Source organism: Pleuronectes platessa, chromosome 15 (genome assembly GCF_947347685.1).
Source record: "Pleuronectes platessa chromosome 15, fPlePla1.1, whole genome shotgun sequence".
NCBI lineage: Eukaryota > Metazoa > Chordata > Actinopteri > Pleuronectiformes > Pleuronectidae > Pleuronectes > Pleuronectes platessa.
In genome coordinates, this window is record NC_070640.1 from 19460161 (window position 1) to 19478767 (window position 18607).

General features: G+C 41.1%; 1 protein-coding gene across 1 annotated transcript; it reads right to left on the minus strand.

Annotated features, from left to right (window-relative positions):
- Window positions 1-732: 732 nt before the first annotated feature.
- On the minus strand, window positions 733-7303 carry ube2g1a (ubiquitin-conjugating enzyme E2G 1a (UBC7 homolog, yeast)). The gene is made up of 6 exons (XM_053441207.1): window positions 7085-7303; window positions 5122-5224; window positions 4910-5007; window positions 4086-4264; window positions 3350-3469; window positions 733-1982 (listed from the first exon to the last, which is right to left on the minus strand). Exons 1-5 carry the CDS (start codon window positions 7128-7130, stop codon window positions 3383-3385), a joined length of 513 nt encoding a protein of 170 aa, XP_053297182.1. The 5' UTR covers window positions 7131-7303; the 3' UTR covers window positions 733-1982; window positions 3350-3382.
- Window positions 7304-18607: the final 11304 nt, after the last annotated feature.

Sequence of the window (18607 nt, forward strand, 5' to 3'; positions counted from 1 at the left end):
TCATTGTAAAATTGTGCTACAGAATTATAGTCATGGGTGTTTCTGGCATTGCCCCAACACAGGCCATGAAAATAAATCAAACAGCCGGAATACTCCAAATGCATTTGGTGTCAAGTAGTTGTTCATTCTGAAGGTGGGGTGGAAATAATCTTAAGTTTATTTTATAAAGCTTTCCCTTGAAAAATGAATCACTGCAGACACATTGTGTGGCAGAATTATGGCTCCTATCTTTTGTCATGTTCAGACCATAGACCGCATATAAAAGGGTTCAGTCTTGCTTTACCTCACAAAGCAATAAATAAAAATCCCCTGATGTCGAATAAAAAAACACAGGAAAAGCAAATGGGATTCAATAGTTATTCTCCAACTTCCCTGGTTGATAGTGATGAACCTGTTTAGGGGCCTGGCTGAACAAGAGGATGAGTATTTTAGCTGTGTGGCTTGTCATCAGTGACTCTCTGGAACCCAAATGTAAGTAAAATATGTTGGTTACCATCAAGGTTTACAAAAATTGAGGAGGATAAGACGCTACATTTACTAAGTTGGCACAATCCCCCAGCTGAAAGAAAACTTAGACACATTTTGGGAAATGATAAACATGTGTATGAGATGTGGTGCAGCTTATCTAAAATTTAAAGAACTGTTGGGCCTTGGGAGAGGCATGTGCTCTGATCAGTGCCATTGATATTCATGCGATACCCCAAACACACCGGAATTAAATACACAAGTAAATATTGAAAAAGAATTCATATCTTTGAAGAACTCACTACACGTAACAGGTTTCATAACATGAAAATATACATCAGTAATTTGTATTTGTACATTAGGCAAAACCAAAATCGTTCAGCGAGCAGAATAATCATGAGACCGTGGATCAGGACAGGGCATGACAAAACAAAAATGGGCACACATACTATATACACAAACACTCAAACTTAATCCCATAAAAAAAAGACAGAAACAAAAACCCAAAAGTAAGATAATGCATGCATAACAACTCCTACAAAAGGAAAACACAGACAGGGAAAAGATAGGCTGTTAAAAGAATATAATATTGGAGAGGACCTAAAATTGTCTTAGGATATGAAAACATTTATCTGTGTACAATTCAAACAAGGGGAATTATTGCTACACTAAATTGTTACCAAGTATTTAATCATAGTCTTCCTGTGTACTGGCAATTCATTAAATTCATACATAGGTGGTACACAAGTTCTCCATCTTATTTCAACATTACAAACACTTTTTCAATGCAGGGTGAAGTGGCCAAGCATTTTATTTGGAGGCACTTTTGAAAAAAGATTAACTAAATTTAGCATGCACATAAAGGTATGTAAGGTAAGGGTTACGTCGCCTTCCTCAAGTCAACAGAGTATGATGGTAAGACTTAGAGCCGATGAGAAAAAACGAAATCATTCAGGTACGTTGTTAAGTTCTGAGAGTGTTAAAGAACCAACAAGAACAGCTCTGTATTCTAATTCGGAAAAACCCTTCACCAGTCATGTCAGTTCATGTCTCAAGCTCTTGCTCTGTGACAGTCCTCCAACAGGATCACAATTCTCGATTTAAGACATCCTGACAAAACAATCTGAAGAGAACTAATGCATGCTGGAGTTGAGAGAAGGTGAGTGGTCAAAAATAAATCTATCAGAACGAGCGCTATCCATTTGGTCTAAGTGTCTTCATGGATGGGAAGGGAGCTTATATATTATCCGGTTTCGTCTGTCCTATATACATGTCTTTACAATATCTTCCTGAATGTTTGAGCAGTTCATAGACTTGAAAGTGTTTTTATCATCTTCTGGGTTTGTTTGTTTTTTGAGTTGGCACTTGCTTGGCGGTTTTCTGTCAGCCTTGGTAGTCACCTTTACGGTCTACTGTAGCCTACAGTAGCCAGTCTGTTCCTGCCAAAACAAAGGAGGACAAGCCAGGCGGGTGGAAGAGTGCAGGAAATAGTGCCATGTTGATTTTCAATTTAAGACCTGTGGGAAAACACACAGACATTAAGACCAACAACACACATTATCATGTGTAAACCCAATAGTAACAACACCTGTCTGCTTTTTCCAAAACAGAAGCTGATGATGTAGAACTTGTCAAACAGATTCAGGTGATGTTTGAACTTGAATGATTGTTGTAATGTTAAGCTGCTTTCAGCCATGCACTGAACTCAGGATAATCTCCTGACATTATTTAAGGGGTTGTATGTGACACAAACGCCCAAGTGAGAGGCTCCGGACTCTCTCTGGAGTTTCTTCTCATAAGGTACTGAGTGATAAGGTGCATGTTGAAGACGTTTCTAACACGTGATGACGGAAAACTGAAAAAAAAAGGAGTGGGGCCATACACATAGAGGACACCAACGAGGACGTCAAGAGTTTTTGGTAGTAAGGATCAACACCAGTCCTGTGAACAAGAACCTGTGATTCTGCAGTAGGATTTATGTGTTACATTTTTCCACCTGACTGCATTATGGTGCTAGAGGGGCGGCAGGAGTAGATCTGACTTTTTTTGGTGAATGAGATTTTGCAGCTGAGCTGCTGCCACTGAGTTCGGCATTCTCAAGAACCCCTGATCGATTCTACAGGTGTGAGTTAAGAAAGCACAACTTTTTGCTGTCATGCTAAAAAAATTGAGGAAACTGATAACTGAGTTGCATGGCCAAGCTGCTCAGACATAAATATTACTGAAATGGGAAAAAAACAATGTTGATTAACCTGACAGCTGCAGATATGTCCGACAACTGTCAACAACAAAGGATGTATAATTATGGACTCAAGACAACAAATCCCCAGAACGACAAATCTACATGAGGTCAAATTCTGCTCAATACTTACTGTAGTGTAATGTGTGAACTCTATGTAATCTTTTCATAATGAGATTTCTAATGTTCAGTTTATGTTGAAACTATTTACATAGGTGTTCATTACTAAGAGAAGTGTTTCGCATGAAATGATTGGCCAAGTTTATTACAGTCCTGTGAAGGCATATATTTTTTCAGAGCACGTCATTTATTGAAAGCTCTCGGGATATGGAGAGGATTTCAACAAATGAGATAAGTGTTTCAGAAACAAATGAAACCAACCCTATTCTTAATGAAGGTATAGATTAACCAAAAACAGCCCGAGAATAAAGGAGTAAATTAAACAGCACAACAAAGTGCAGCATCCTTAATGACCATAAACACTTTCCACAATAAAGACACACAACATTGGAATCATATTCAAGTCAAGAATATATTAAACTCGCATTATATTTTACCAGGTGTGATAGGCTGCCACTTCCATACAGCTTAAATTAGTTATTATTCATTCGTTAAAAGTTTCCTAAAAAAAAGGAGAATACTTGCCCTGAAAACTTGAAGCTACATCCTCACGAAATATCACTCGAACGCAGTCTCTTGGCTTTTTCGTACACAACGGGCAACTTTCCTTTTAAATGCGCCGTGTCTATCCTCCCTCCACTCTTTCTGCAGAGAAGAAAAAAGATAAAGACCATTCAAAGCTGTTATAGGTTAAGAACGCAGTGCATGTATCCCTGTATTGTATTAATATGAATATTGACCCATTGCATTATTTATACTTAATTCTTATATAATTGTAATATATATATATTCATTCATACATGTACTTTTAAATGCATGACATCAAAAACATAAACCAGTTAATTATTTTACAGAAATCTGTTACTTTGCCAAAATATTGTTTTGTGAGACGACCAGCACTAGGGCTGTGACTGTAACGACATAACCGGGGTCATGTGATGCCTACCCCGGGATTGGACTAATTGCGGTCATCACCATACTCTTGTTTTGCTGTTAAAAGTGACAGGAGTGCATATGCAAGGCTTTCTATACATGTTTTAAGGTAATAAAGATATATTTTTTACAGTTTTTATGGGCTCTGTTCGTAATTTACTGCTCCTCTATGTTTGACACACACAGGTCAGCGACTTCAGCTGAGCCGGTGTGAGGGAGCGATAGATATATATATAGAGATAGAGAGATAGATAATTTGCTGCTTTATCATCACAGTGACAACAAAATCCATACCATTACCATTTCTAATCAACACAAGTAAACTTACTGCAGCGTCCACATTTGCTGGTGAGTCCCCATTTGGGTCTGCCAGCATAGAGATAACACTAATCATGATGGTTTCCACTGTGTGGATAGGCAGCCAGCGCTCCTCTGGTTTCTCATAGCCGTACTTGTCCTCCCCAGGTTCGTGCAAAATAGAAATACATACATCTCCATTTTTGTCAACTAGAAAAAAAAAAAAAATGTAGAACACAACTTATGAAGCAGAAAATGTCAATTGCATTTCCTGAGGTAAAATGTGTGCTAATGCTCATTTACATATGATATTTAACCAATCAGTCACCAAACTCATTGATATTGCTTATAGGAAGTTCTTATGGAAAGTACCTGCTTCCACTGAGTAAATATTTTAAAGGAGGGAACTTTGACTACAGCCTTAAACATACAGGATGTGGGCAGGTCTGTACCAGCTTTGTAAATCCAGATAGTTCAACACCTCCCGTTTCTTCCTTGCAAAGCTATTAAAGTTCTATAAATTGTATGACAACAATTTTGAAGGCCTACCATAAACAGTGAACTGTATTCATGTGTGGATTTTGACTCGGCCACTCCAGTACATTAACATTGTGTTTGTTTTCAGTGCATACCTACATACCATCATTTGAATTTCATTAAATAATAATACTAAAAACCCAAAAGAATTAAAAATACAAAATCCTAATCTGATGCTAATCTACTCTATTATAACTGAGGTCGACTCTTGTGAAATCGTTCTGAATCTACAGTGGTAAACACATCTAAAATCCTCTCTGATGGAACCTACAACTACAAACAAAGGGAACTATCACTGTGTGGTAATCATGAACCTACCATTAGGGTGCCAAATATCTGTGATAAATTTCATTTTAGGTGGCCTGAGGGGGTAATCTTTGGGAAATGTCAGGTGTGCTTTAAACACACCGCCTTCACTGTGAAGAGAAAAGACCAGAGATACAAATCAATTTCAGAACATCCATAGCAACAAATGTAATAAAACGAAACAACAGACATAAGGACAGATCTTTACATCATGACAGACTTACTACAGTGTATCTGGAGGACCAATGATAAGGACTTCCCATCTGTAGAGATCACTATCCTCAATCAGGCCTGCTGAGAATCCCTCCACTGGGTTTTTGTTCAGCTCTAGATACAAAAACAAATGGCATATAAAATATGACTGTCAATTGTTCATAAGAGTTTCTGGAGACTGCTGAGAAGACAACCAGCAGCATATTGCTGAAACCACACACACACCACTTTAATACTCCATTATAGGATGATCACATACTCAAATACCTTGCTAACTATATCAGTGGTGTTAGTATACTGATCCAAGGGAGCAGTTTGCCGTCCTTTTCTGCAAAATAGAGAGGGTGAAAGTCTTTCACCACAACTCTCATAAATTCCATCTTCCACCTAATTCATCCATTTACTTCAGCCAATGTTCATTTAGTTTTGTATGCAACATATCAAGATGACCCCCCAAGTAAATCATATTGATATATTCCCTTCAATTTGGCTGAAGTTTATTTAACACCTGGCTGATTTGCCCTGAGATGTCATAATTCTGTTATTAGGTGTGAATAACAAATATATCTACTCCTAACTATCTTGAAAAACTATGGGGGAGATTCCTTAAAGGTTAGCACATGCAGTAACAATTACTGATTCATATCTAAATTATGCAGATTAAATAATTAACTGCATTTGAGAATTCTTCCAAAAATCTGTTTGCATGTACTTTGATGCATATCGACCTCTCCTAAATATTATTATGAACCATAAATATAACCCATTACACATTCATTGGTCACCCTTGGCAGAGGTGCATCATGGGTGTTCAATATATGAATTCTTTTTTCAGTTAGTTGGCACACTGACTTGCATTCTGCCTTGTTTCTGCTCATTCATCTCCAGCCATCTTTCAAACTAACTGCCTCTGACTTCCAGGTGAAGGCTTTTAGTGGGTTGCAGAGCACCTAATCATATACTTTAGGGTTTTAAATGTATGTGTACAACAAAGGACACACAACGGTTTAAATCAAAATGAAAAGCATGAATACGAAGTTAATGGAATACTAATCATAAGCTACCATTCCTGCCATTTTGTTTGCTGAATCATAATGTCAAAATATTCAAATCAATCCAAGAGAATGACCCATCATAATGTGGGCAATAACCTGAACACTACAAAGGAACACACGGTGTTTGACAGTTTGCACATTGAGTTTACAATTAGCACAAATCTAGATGGTAACATTAGGGCTACAAACCCCCAAACCTTAAGCGATACCTGTTCGTCTCGGCTGCTTTTAGAAAGTAGGTTATAATAGAGTAGCTAAATGTAATTAGAAGCTGACTCTCAGCTAAAATATAGAGTAGAGGTAGTAGGAGATTAACATTAGCTTGTTAACTTGGCGTGCCGAAGCTAACAACAGTGACAGCAGCTAACGCTAGCCTACAGCTCGAGTTGGCTATATGTCAACAATTCAGTTGTTACTTAGCAAAGATAATTTTGTCACCTAGTGAAACGTTTAATATACTTATGTATAAAATGACAGGTACAGCCTTGCTGTTTACATTTCAGTAAACACACATTGTAAAATAAATCCAAAAACGCCTGTTACGTCCGTTAAAAGGTAGGTAAACGCATCGAGCCAGGCGAGGTAGCTAGAGGCTAACGTTGGGCTAACTGCTTTATGCTAGCACCTAGCAGAGAGTACTGGGACTTCTGACAGCGGCTTTCAACTGAGATCAGTGTGCGAAGTCGAAACACAAATCGGTGTGAGTCCCGACAGTGTGTGTCTTTGTCAGGAGAGGGGAGCGTCTGCCGACATCCACAGCGACCACCCTCACGACGGGCACTTGTCATGGGACCTGGACGTTAGTGTGGAAGGTTGAAGAAAACACTTTGCGCCGGCACCATCGTTTGAATCACGTCTAACGGCTGGGGTTCATCGTTAGCTCGGCAGCTAGCATCCGCTAACACCAAGGTTCAATTACCTGCAAGCTGTCTCCTGAGTAACAGCACGGACTGGGGCTCACTCATAGTTTGGCCAATGCGATGCAGCTGTGTTAAATGGCAATGCTTCGAGGTAAAAGCGTTAGTTTCACGTTCTCTCAACTGTTCTCCGTCCCCTCTATTTTCCGTTTAACATTCTCGTCATTCTTCTTCTCTGTCGCCTTTTCCTGCAACTGCTGCGGTTTCTTCTTCGTTGAACTTTTACAACGGCAGGCATCCGTATAGACGCATTACTGCCACCTCCTGGCTACACCTCCGACTGCACTATTCATTGCAAGAGTCATGTCGATCTTATGCTAGATAGATGCTTAAACAAATATTATATTAGTCATCAAAGTAAATAGATCTGTTGTGGTGTGCAGTTTCTTCTGTACTCAAGTAAGTATTGTAGATGTATTATACTGTTCTGGGCAGCGGGAATGGTGAATTTGTAACTCAACATTGCTGAAATGCTTCTACAATGCATTCTTGATTTAATAGATCCTCTGGCTTCTGATGTTATTGCGATTCTTGTCCAGGATAGGACAAAGCACCCTTTTCATACTTTCTACCTCGATCGGTGACCTCTTTAGTGGGGGTCAAGGGACCATCATGCGCTGTGTGTTTTTCACCTTATACGCTTTTGGAAGGATAGAAACAAACTCAACTAAACCTTGTGAATGCAACTGGAAGCATGGATTGCTGTGACGCATGCTCAGTATGAAGCTCTGGCTTTTGGGATTTGAAGGTGAAATAAACAAAATTGCACTGAGAGACTAATTTGTTTAATAGCTGAGGAGAGAGATGATAAACGATGAAATTAATTAATTCGCCTCTCAGCGTTTGTATTTTCCACATTTGATGCAGCACTTGAATATGAAAGAAAATATGCAGGTAGATAATACAGTGCAGCGACAAGTCAAAATAGTTTTCAGTGTGTGCTAAAATAAACTGAAAGCTTTCACTTGCCAATACTTGACATTTAAGTGATTTTCCTTCTTTTTTTGACCATGTGGTCTTGGATAATAGTTGGTGAAGGGATGACTTCTCCCACAGGGGACTGGTGATGGGTTCTCAGGGTGGGAACATATTCCTTTTTTATTAAGGTGAATGTTAATTGATGGAAATAGAGAGATGGTTACCCGAACATTTTTCTCTATCAGATCCCTCCGGTCTTGAGTGCCTTGGCAATTATATTGGTGGGTTTCTTAGTCCCTAACCAAGCCAGAGGTGCATCGGAAACCAAGGAGGACATCAAGTATCTTCTGAAAGAGTAGGCCTTTGAAATGAATACGGTATAAATGCTTTTGCCTGGTAAAGGAGTTTATGGTCAACACATGTATTGGTTGCAAATGTTGCAAATAATTTAAATAATTTAGATCTGGAGCAGGAATTGGACCCAAATGCAAAACTCAGACAACAGCTCAACATTGAGAGTTGCAGAAAATCCCAGAGAAGATCTTTAAATGTCTCTGGAGTAGTTTTGTTAGTAGCGTGGTAGGACATGATGCTGTTGAGGCCGGGTATTGATGGAGTACATGAAGCCGGTCTTAGAATAGCGAGAGTCACTGAACCGACAGGCAGGAGAAAAGCCGGCGGGAATCATGCAGGGCGGACATGCTGGTCAAATACATGCATGCATACATACATGCCCAAACCTGCCATACATATCAAACAAACACATATTCATCCCAGGCATGCCACACCAATAAGGGTTCATCTATACGCATGCACATACACGCTGGCACGCAACACACACACACACACACACACACACACACACACACACACACACTCACTCTCTCACTCACTCACACAGTCACTCACAGATAAGGGAGGAGGCGACCACAGTGCAGACCATCAGGGCAATTCCTTATTATTATTTTTTTAACACACAAAAAAAAGGGACATTGTATGCTCTCTAGTGGACACACAAGGTAATGGCTCCACATTTTCCACACTGTTTTTGTGAAATGCCATAAGCTCGTATCAGTCAATGAACTAACCAGGCAATTGTATCAGTCTTGCTCTTGTTAATGCTGCAATAGGTTGCTAAAAGTTGAGCAAAGTTTATTAAGATATAATCTTTGATTAACATTTGCCAATCTTCTTTTGTTACAAGGATCCTAGTAAAAGTTGTTTGTTGTTAACACTCGCCATCATGACTGACGCCTTTGCCAACACAGCCCAGGGTCTCTGGATGCAAACTTTTTTGCATAGAGCTCCAGCTGCCCAGGGAATCCAGCCACCATGTGACAAGGAGCCCTGTGACTCAACAGACAGGTGCAGCATGACCTTTGAACTGTATCTCCCTTCATTTGCATAATTTCCCTCAGAATCACAACAGAGTTTGAACAGTGCTGTCTGTCTCTGCTCAGTTATATAGTTGGTGCTGTGACAATTGTGGCAGCTATTCTGGGCGGGGGGTCTTGGCGCTGGTTCCGCTAGATGGTGGAGGGACAAGGTGCCAAATGTGGAACCACTCATCTGCGCTGCAGCCACTCTTGGAATATTCTCATGTTCTTCATATTTACGGCATCAGAAAGCACTCCGGTCACTTATGTAGGTGATAAACTTATTTATTGGTGTCCTCCAGTTAAATTACTGCTTTAATACGAAATTGCATCAACACTGCACTAGAACTAAACAGCAACCTAAAGATTTATGTTTTCTTATTTTATTTTATTTATGGCACTTGATCTTATTTCTTTGACTCACCTAATATCCAGATAAGCTCAAGGTATGGTAGTTAACAGATGCAAGTGAATTCTGAGGCCCTTTAAACAGGCATAGCATCTGGTCTGGCTATTTCACACAGTTCAGGATCCAACATTGCCAGAAAAACATTTATTATGTTAAAAAGTGCTAAACAATTTAAATTCCAAAGCTGTTTAACTCATTCACTAGAACTACAGAAGAGAACAGCGTGTATGACTGTCTCGGCAAAATGCCTTCTGTAGTAAGATTGGCCAATACGACTTCAAATCAATAATCAAGATTATTTCAAACTTCTACCTCGATTGTGTTGAATGAACATTATTTTATTAAACATAAAGAAAAATCAACTAGAAATTGCAATCACTTCCAATAAAAGATAACAGCAAAGTGCAACCTGTGCAACAGAACAAAAGCAGGTATTTGGTACGAAATATGAAGTCTCTTCATTTGTGAGGGCTCGAGGCTGCAATGAGCCGAATTTCCACTTCACATCTTTTAAAAGAAACAAAACAAGTTAACTTTGTTCAAAAAAAATATTAACAAACAAGTTGTGAGGGCTTAGGTCTCTGTATCACTCAATACAATAACAACTTAAGTTCAATAAGTGCAACAAAAAATTGCAGTTATTTGGCAAGAAACATGAAATCCATTTTTGAGTCTGTCGTCACTAATAGTGAGCAATGAGCTTGTTTCCCCCCCGCACATCTTTTCAAAACGGGGCTGCAGGCTTGTTACTGCCACTATGTTCATGTTCAATGTCCAGCTCAGATCTGTATTTGTTTATAGAGAGGAAACAGCAGGAAAGCCAATCTCACAGAGGTAGGAAGTGGCGAAAGGAAAAAAACTAAATACGAGCTGGGCGCCCCACAGTTTGAGAATCATTGATCTACTCCCTCAATTTGAATTCAAATGCATTTGGAACATAATCTTTACAGTAATGTCACAACTGGTGTTCCTCTTTGCCACACCTCTGTGTAATTTCAAAATGGAAGCGGGCTACCACAAACCCTCTTACTGTATTCAAATATTACCTCCCATTGAGGGCCACTGTGAAGTATAGTTCAAAGTTAAATGCTTATGTTTTAATATATCGGTTTAGTCCCAGTCAACAACAGAAGTTTCTCTTTTAGGTGACCCATCAAAAAGTTAATGGGTTTACATATATCCTGTAAGTACATTGAAAGCAGAAGTTGTTGACCGTTACATTTCAGGAGATAGCTCTGCCTCTAGAGAGCTGCTTTGCTGACACCAGGATTTAGAAATGGTTGCAAACAGATCCTCTTGTTTTTCTTGTCTCAACGATTCTCCTGAACTTTGCTGACACCTTTCAATGCTCATGTGGCCACAGTTCTCCTGCTCAGTCTAATTCCTAAACCCCGGGCAGAATATGCTGAATTTGCCCGAGGATGCACATTACCGCTCATCAGGTGAACCTCCTCATCTATGACTGTCTCATGCAGCTGCTGCCTCCTAATGACAACCTGAGGGACCCCATGCTGGAGCTGAAGATGCAGGAGTTTTCATTCTCTACTCTCTGTATTTACTGGAACAGCAGCTGGACATCCATGTCATAATTCTGAGTTCATTTTCCATTTCAGTGGTGCTACCCTGCGTTTAAAATCTGATCATATGCTGTCCTCAGGAGGAATTTTGATCTGACTCTCACTGACACCGAGCTGTTTTCTCCTCAAAACACAGTTATCCATCTATGGAGATATCAAACATCTCCAATGCATTCTCTATAAATGTACCGTAAATTCACCATGAAGCTTAACTCTATCAGAAGTACTTAAAATAATGAAGTGTTCAGTTAGCTCATTGGCTACAAGTGTGCAAGCAAACTAACTCAGAGAGCTAATATTGGCCGATGATGTCTAATGAACTTGCAGTCTTTGACTCACCATGGAGCTGTGATGAAACACGTCTCACTGCTCCTCAAACAAACCTTTGAATTCGTGAGGACCAGTCAAAATGTCCCCACAAAGTCAAAATGTCCTCACAATGATGGTGTTTACTCAAAATTGGCCCCTAGAAAGAGAAGCACACACGTACACAAGCAGAGTCTCTGGGTGAATACGTCTTACTGAAGGTTTCCTCTGCTGCTCTTGACACCAACACTTCAAGTTTGCTGAGTTTTTGGATTATCCACTGTACGTGTGTTTGTGTGCATGCGTGTGTGTGTGTGTGTGTGTGTGTGTGTGTGTGTGTGTGTGTGTGTGTGTGTGTGTGTGTGTGTGTGTGTGTGTGTGTGTGTGTGTGTGTGTGTGTGTGTGTGTGTGTGTGAACGTGTAGGACCACAAGATGGCGGTGCTGTATCAGTGTGAGAAATGCTACAATGAGGCTCGTGTAACAGGGATGTATCTCGAGCAGACTGAAATCCAGCAGTTTTGGATGATTGCACCAGCTCTGCTCATAATACATAATAATACATAACTCATTAACCCGCTTCTCTCAGCCGTTAGAGGATCCCGTCATGAAACTGACATGGATGCCCCTTGCAGTCGTCTATGTGATGCGTTGCCATGTTAAACACCCGTATGAAGTGTCTACCTTTGACACCTGTGCTGTGTCACAAAGCCCTAAACTCTGTGTGTGAGACCGCGACCCGTCTGCTGAGTTCAGGGAACTTGACGGGTGGAATCAGTCATCGTCTTGAACTTGTCTGCTCTTTTCAGACGCTAGACGTTCACAGAGCAGACAAACAGGACATATTTACATACCCAAAATGACAGCCGCTTGTCATCTGTAAACTCTTCTGACAGCTGCAGCAGAAAAGTCTGGACGTCTCCGGTTAAATCCCAAACAGCTGCATGTCATGGCGTGTCCCCATTGTTAAGTGCTGGAGTAAACCAAGCAGGGAGGTCAGAGGTCATTGCCCTTGTAACGTAAAGGTAAAAGGTCAATGGATAATTGGGCTGGGTTGTCATCATATTATTGCTTATCTTGATAATTGGGACTGAGAAAGGACATGCAGCAAAAGGCCCAGGCTGGTTTTCACCCGAGGCTCCAGTGGTAAGGACTGACTGTACCTGAGTGGAGCCAAGTCTTTCTCAGGATGCTGAGTTGTGACATTTCTGACCAAATATTTTCCATCAAAGAGGTGAAACTGTTGAACTGAACTGGACACTTACAGAAAGATGAATGCTGCCCTTCAAGGACATAAAGTCATTGTCATTTGTGTCGGAGTTTCCTGGTATTTCCTTTTGTCTTCATTTGTCCAGCCTCAAGTTGTCATTTTCCAGAAGTTGTGCGATTAGTCTGTATGCCCAGGGAATATACTGGTAGGCAGTACATGCATGTGGAATAACAAACAAGCACACACGCACACAAAAAGGTATGTGGAAAACATTCTAGAGGCAACGGTTCAACCTGCAATTAAAAACACAATGGTTGTTGTGCACCATGTTTCGGCGAACTCTATCTGCATACCTCTCCGTTTCCCCCTGTCGACCCTGACTGCACAGGAAACTGTCACAATGGCTAATAAATGGTCCAGGCCGATCAATGACGGAGCCAGGAGCCAGGGGGAGAGCGGATACAGTCGGTGTTTACTCAGGGATGGGGAGCATTTCAGCCCTGAAAACAGCCGTACTTTGGACATGGCCGAACAACATGCTGCTGGACACAACATGGGAGCAGGCGACAATCAGAACGCCGTCTTGATATCAATAATTACCAGGAAATGGCTGGTGTGCGTCATGTGAACTTACTGTAAGAGGAGACACAAGTTAATCTACTCCGTGCTGGCGCTATTCTCACCCTTCCACAGAAAGTTGATAAGAGGCGTGAGACCACATTTGTGGATGTGAAGTCGCACTCTCTCCTTATCGCCGGCAAACTGCTGCAGTGACATGACATCATACGGAAGAAGAACCCTGTGCACCTTCTGCACTGCCCCTTATTTGGAAAATTACATCATAGAGGCCCCCCTGTCTGTGCCCCTCAGCTGATGAGGACAAATCTATGTTCTCTGTTGAACTGTGAAGAGTCCGGGCAGAAACAGGAGAAGTGGAGAATATGGACCTTGCAATTCAAAGTTGTATTATTTATATGCAGCAATGGGCGGTTCATGTTTTTTCCATAAAACGCACAGCACAATGAAATGTGTTGATTGGATTGTTAGGGGGGATAATTCACAAAGATCCAAACACACGTGTAAGAGTTTAGAGTTGTTGTGGCTTTAATTAACTCAGTCGTTTGGTGATTTGAAATGCAAATAAGGCAGATGCAGCTAAATGATGACTACTGGAAGAAACACAACACAATAGAAAAATGTCCCGGTATAAAATATGTGAAAGATATTACATCAATATATTTATTATGAAGATTTTTGATGGAAGGCTGTCAAGGTTTTTCTCACTGTTAAGTAAATAACTTTTGTTTGGAACATTTAAGTACAAATGTGGACGGCAAAGGAAATGCAGCCAAATCGGAGGTTTGCCCTATAATGGCATATGCACATTCTGGTCCTATGTATTTAGCATTCCTGTTCCAGAGGCTTGCTGTGGCCTCTGGGCTGCAGAGAGCTGATTCAAAGACACAGCCATGGCAATGGGGTAATTACAAAGACCCAAGCAGCCTATAAATATGAGCAACAGAACCAGATCTGCAAATCAGTCGCAGCCACACGGTAGCTCAAATTTCTCCAGTTAGGCAGAGCTTGACGTGAGTTTTTCGGGTTGCGTGAAGAATGCAGTCGGAGGAAAATGATTCAAACACAAAGAGAGCCGAGTGATGATATCGAGGAAGACAGTCGAGTCGAGCTGGCTGTACCTCCCAGACAGATCAACAGACAGTCTGATGACCCAGAACCGTGGAGTCCAGCTTGGATGGAGCAGTCCAACAAATAATTAAATGAAAAGATGAAAGATGCTGTGTCTGCCCCTGAGCACTATACTAAGTTGATGCTCTCTCTCTCTCTCTCTCTCTCTCTCTCTCTCTCTCTCTCTCTCTCTCTCTCTCTCTCTCTCTCTCTCTCTATAGTCACAGCATAGCCCCCCAGATCAGAAGGTGAGACATCAGGCCAGATCTATTCAAATCCTCAGCTGCTCTGCCACCAGACATTCTGTTGCTTGAGTTCTGTGTGGGGGGGGTATCTTACCAGCAGGCTACTGTCAGGCACAGACAGTCTAGAGGTCAGGAGGTCACAGCGGATGAGCGAAGGTCAGGATGGCAGAGCCCACACCTGAGATCGACTGAAGCCTAGACGGCTCCGGCTCTACAAACGAATGCATGTGGAGAGAGCCGTACTGGGGTGGTCCGGTGAGCCACCAGTGAAGCCATGGTGTCGAAACATTTAAACTTGCTCATCGGTATCAGTCCATTGACTATTACAACCAGTATGAATTCCTATGAATGAATGGAGTCTCCTCTACTGACTGACCTATGTGAAATGAGTCTAGTTAGATGCTTCATTTAGCACTGAGTAGTCCATTTCTGCCGGTGGTATGAGCTGATGACAGGGGTCAAACAGAAAGGAACTGGAACATTTCTTATGCAAGAATACAATTGAACTCAATTGATGGAACTGCAATAGAGACCAGAGAGCTGAATACAAAGAATGACATAGCAACTAGAAATGACTCCATCGGGATTCTGAATGTTGATATTGTCCTTTTTTCGTCAAAGGCAGGACACTGAAAACAACATGACAAGACAGTTAATGGTGGATTTGCTCTTCCGACTCATTAAAACATACTCAATGCTGAGAGAAAGCTGAACAAATACTTACATACAACTGGTGTTTTTTTTCTTAACTTTTTCCCAAACATGGGGAAGTGGGCCGTTCACTCGCTCCTTCATGATCTTTAACGTATTGCACATATTGTACTCAGAGAAACTGGGACACTTGGTCCCCGGTGCAGGAAAAGGAAATGTGTCTATTCAAGTGGATGTAAGCTCGGCTGATTGAAGAAACAATGGGGGAATCACACGCTGTTTGATGACAATAAAAAAGTCCTTGATGCTTTAATTGTTTGTAGCTTTGTTGATTTGTTTCAATTTAGATTCTCTTTATCTCTAAGATAGGGGATCAAATAGATCATTACATACATTGTAAACAACAACAATCAGATGAAAACATCATCATGTTCAACATGTGAAGACCAGAGGAGCAGGAATAATAACCAAACCCTCTGAGTTCAGAAAATAATGAACAAAACTAAACCAATGACTGAGATTTTATTTCACCATGTTTGACTCAATTACTGACCTTCTCGATTACTTGATTATAAATTAAAGCGAAAAAATGAAAAAAAAGATAATACATAATACTGTGTTCGTCATGAGCGAAAAGAGGAGGAGACGTGTGTGCCACCAAGACAGACACGCACGTCAGTGGGACATTTAAACCTTATTGGCAGACACGAGATAGAATGCAAAGAGCGTTATCGTCCTGAAGCGGACTGGGCCCGGCGATTAGCGGGTTATCTCCCATCCTGCACTGGAGGCTTGGCCCAGAGCTGAGACAGGAAGGAAGGCTGGGGCTGTGACTCAGTGGCTCCAGGCCACTATAGTAGAATAATGTGAGAGATAGGTCCAGGTCCACCAGGCTACTCTGCAAGAAAAAAAAAAACACCCAGGATCCCACAGACATGAGCAGCATATCAAGCACATCCAAGAGAAAGGGGAGGCTAGGCGGGGGCTCCAGAGAGGGAGACAGGAGCAACTGTTTACTGGGGCTCCCTCCTAAGCGCTCCACATGAGACCTCTGGCTGGTTTGGCAGTCTTCTCTTTTCCTGCATCCTGGATGTCAGTCTGCAACATTACAAAAGCAGCTTGGCGGCTCCATGCATCATACGTTCCAGATTCAAACACAGCAGATTTTCAGACATCAAAGTTATTGGGGAGTAAGTACATAATTGCTTTGAGTGTAGCGCTGCAAAACAAATGCCTTGAAGGCTTTTGTGAGCTGTGGAACTTTTTCATTTCATCCTAAAGGAAACAATACAGGTCAACTAAGTGCATACCTCGGATCTGATAGCCTTGCATTGCCAAACGCCTGCACGGCCGAGCCAACCAGCCTTCTCCCTAATTGATTCCAGGATTCAGCCTCCCTCTTCTCCTGCATATATCTTCCATCTCCCAGTCGTTGTTTATGTTTTTTGTTGGTTTGAGTAAAGACAAAGAGATTGACTTCATTTCACTTTAGGAATATTAGCATATGGATTCATGCTGTTGTTTCATTGAGGAATAAGACTTCACCAGGATGTAATTAGGCGACTACACAAGAGCCTATTGGCCAGCGTCCCCCTCTGGTTTTCAGCAAAATCAAACTAATCTTGTTTCAGTAGAGCCTCCTCCGCACGCCCACCTCTCACACATACACTGAACTCTGCACTCACAACACCTCCGCACTGTCTTGCTCTGCCTCTTCTGATTGAATGCTATCCTCGGTTCTGAATGATAAAATCCCCTTTCTTCATCCCTCTTGTGACACACAGTTGATCATGTACTGTACACCGCACAGTAATCTGACAATTAGCCAGAGATAGTTCCACTCCTGACAGAACACAGGTGGCTCAGAAGCGTCCATCTGCATGCAGGACTGGAGCTTTCCCAGTCGTTCACATACAGGTCATTTTCTTCTGTCATCTCACAACTCTGGTGCCAGCAAAGAACAGAGTCCCTGCAGTCACTAGAGGCTTTTCCATGTCTTCCTGCCATGGAGTGTAATGAAGCCAGGGACAGTGGCTGCTGCTGAAAGTGTCAGAACTCTGCCAGTTACATTGTTTTCATCTTTTCTTAACCAAACCGGAGGATTTAGTTTCCTGGGCTTATTCTGTAACCACTGGGAATGCCACAGACAAACAGGGCCAATTCGTAGGATTCATTCAATTTTTATTTTCCATTCACTGCTGCGACCCCGAACTGCTTGTTGTGATGAAGATGTTTTGTAAGAGATGGTTTACGAGTAAGCTTTCCAGCCAAGTGAGAATTCTTTCAGGCTAAGAAATCAAGGGTCTAATAAGTATTTTATAGTGGTGAGATTAATCTATTTATGGCTGTTATCTTTGGTGTAAACATATAGTAAATGGGTGTAATCCAGCAAACTTAAATGAAAAAGTTAAGAAGGCATTTACCCTGAGACATGTTATAGGCATAATAATGCATCTCCAGCAACTACTGTCTTATTTCCTCTATTTTAACTTTTTCCATGGAAGCTGCAAACCACATACATTTGGGGACCACACCTCTGTTGTGCTCTTGAACCACTCAATTGTGGGGATTTGCTTATTTTGCACCACACCATGGAATGTAAACAAAATTAAATGATACTTAGTAAAAAGTCAAATTTATATTTCCAGAATATTGATTTCATATCAACATAAACTACAGGTCTACCTTACAAACACACAGACACACACAGAAATATCAACTGGCTGCTGTGCAACATGCAATGGTATTACTGTATCTAACTGTGAACAGATACATGTAGAAGGCTACTCTGGTCTGGAGCTGTTAGGTCGGATGTTTGGTTGAAACGTGGCGTCAAATAACTCAACACATTCTCATTTCCATTTACAAGGTGTAAAGCTGTGATTATCTCTTTTGTCTAAAAGAGGATGTTGTTGTTGTTCCTGTTGTACATTCAATGATTCACTGCATTGACAGTCACTGCTGAATGTCAAAATGTGGGCTTTTTTTAAACGACAATCTATTTTATAACTAATCACCACACAATAGAGCGATTTGATCGTCTCCAGTTTGTTTATTATCGATTAGTTACACATTCACACACACACAAGTGACCTCCCTGTCTCTACATCTCTGCTCACACACATATTTTACTTTTTATTTTATGCTGC